At 32.9% G+C, this 1,859-nt stretch overlaps 1 protein-coding gene across 1 annotated transcript in view; it reads right to left on the bottom strand.

The window, feature by feature from the left end:
* Positions 1-922: 922 nt before the first annotated feature.
* LOC119586790 (repetitive proline-rich cell wall protein 2-like) overlaps positions 923-1,859 on the bottom strand; it is a 3,341-nt gene continuing 2,404 nt past the window's right edge. The window contains exons 3-4 of the mRNA XM_037935510.1: positions 1,607-1,656; positions 923-1,524 (exon numbers count right to left, since the gene is read on the bottom strand). Coding sequence (XP_037791438.1) covers positions 923-1,524; positions 1,607-1,656 — 652 coding nt within the window. The remainder of the gene's footprint in view (positions 1,525-1,606; positions 1,657-1,859) is intronic.

The raw sequence follows: 1,859 nt of genomic DNA, 5'->3' as shown, positions 1-1,859 counted from the left end.
AACTGAGGATTTGTTAATTGGGGATTTGTTAATTGGGGATTTGTTAATTGGGGATTTGTTAACTGAGGATTTGTTAATTGGGGATTTGTTAACTGAGGATTTGTTAATTGGGGATTTGTTAATTGGGGATTTGTTAACTGAGGATTTGTTAATTGAGGATTTGTTAATTGGGGATTTGTTAAATGAGGATTTGTTAATTGGGGATTTGTTAATTGGGGATTTGTTAATTGGGGATTTGTTAATTGGGGATTTGTTAACTGAGGATTTGTTAATTGGGGATTTGTTAACTGAGGATTTGTAATGAGATTGTTACTGAGGATTTGTTAATTGGGGATTTGTTAATTGGGGATTTGTTAATTGGGGATTTGTTAACTGAGGATTTAATTGGGGATTTGTTAACTGAGGATTTGTTAACTGAGGATTTGTTAATTGGGGATTTGTTAATTGGGGATTTGTTAATTGGGGATTTGTTAATTGGGGATTTGTTAAATGAGGATTTGTTAATTGGGGATTTGTTAAATGAGGATTTGTTAATTGGGGATTTGTTAATTGAGGATTTGTTAATTGGGGATTTGTTAATTGGGGATTTGTTAATTGGGGATTTGTTAACTGAGGATTTGTTAATTGGGGATTTGTTAATTGGGGATTTGTTAATTGGGGATTTGTTAACTGAGGATTTGTTAATTGGGGATTTGTTAATTGGGGATTTGTTAATTGGGGATTTGTTAATTGGGATTTGTTAATTGGGGATTTGTTAATTGGGATTTGTTAATTGGGGATTGTTAATGAGGATTTGTAACTGAGGATTTGTTAATTGGGGATTTGTTAATTGGGGATTTGTTATATGAGGATTTGTTAATTGGGGATTTGTTAACTGAGGATTTGTTAATTGGGGATTGTATGGGATTGTTAATTGGGATTGTTAATGGGATTTGTTAAATGAGGATTTGTTAACTGAGGATTTGTTAATTGGGGATTTGTTAAATGAGGATTTGTTAATTGGGGATTTGTTAATTGGGGATTTGTTAATTGGGGATTTGTTAATTGGGGATTTGTTAAATGAGGATTTGTTAACTGAGGATTTGTTAATTGGGGATTTGTTAAATGAGGATTTGTTAATTGGGGATTTGTTAATTGGGGATTTGTTAATTGGGGATTTGTTAAATGAGGATTTGTTAATTGGGGATTTGTTAACTGAGGATTTGTTAATTGGGGATTTGTTAATTGGGGATTTGTTAATTGGGGATTTGTTAAATGAGGATTTGTTAACTGAGGATTTGTTAATTGGGGATTTGTTAATTGGGGATTTGTTAATTGGGGATTTGTTAATTGGGGATTTGTTAATTGGGGATTTGTTAACTGAGGATTTGTTAATTGGGGATTTGTTAATTGGGGATTTGTTAATTGGGGATTTGTTAATTGAGGATTTGTTAATTGGGGATTTGTTAAATGAGGATTTGTTAAATGAGGATTTGTTAAATGAGGATTTACCAATTGAGGATTTTTTGTCTGAGGATTTATTCTCTGAGGATTTATTAAGTGGGGATTTATTAACGGGATTTACCACTTCAGCGCTGTTCTGTTGAGCCTCGTCTGATGTACTGACCAGCGTCAAATTCTAATTTCCTTTTATATATCATGAACTCAAGAACGATTCTGGAAGAAAATATACTTCATTTCATTGCGTTATCTAATTCTGTCTACTATTGATCTGTTTATCTATCAATATGTCCATTTGTCCGTCAGTTTGTTTATCTATTTATCTGATATTCCTTGTGATGAAAGCCGGTTTGATGCTGGAAGATGCGGATCCTGATTTATGTCAAGTAGTCACTGTTTATGCTTTGCGTCATTCATTC

Source organism: Penaeus monodon, chromosome 22 (assembly GCF_015228065.2).
Source record: "Penaeus monodon isolate SGIC_2016 chromosome 22, NSTDA_Pmon_1, whole genome shotgun sequence".
Taxonomy (NCBI): Eukaryota; Metazoa; Arthropoda; class Malacostraca; order Decapoda; family Penaeidae; genus Penaeus; species Penaeus monodon.
This window is presented reverse-complemented; position numbering and strand designations above follow the sequence as displayed.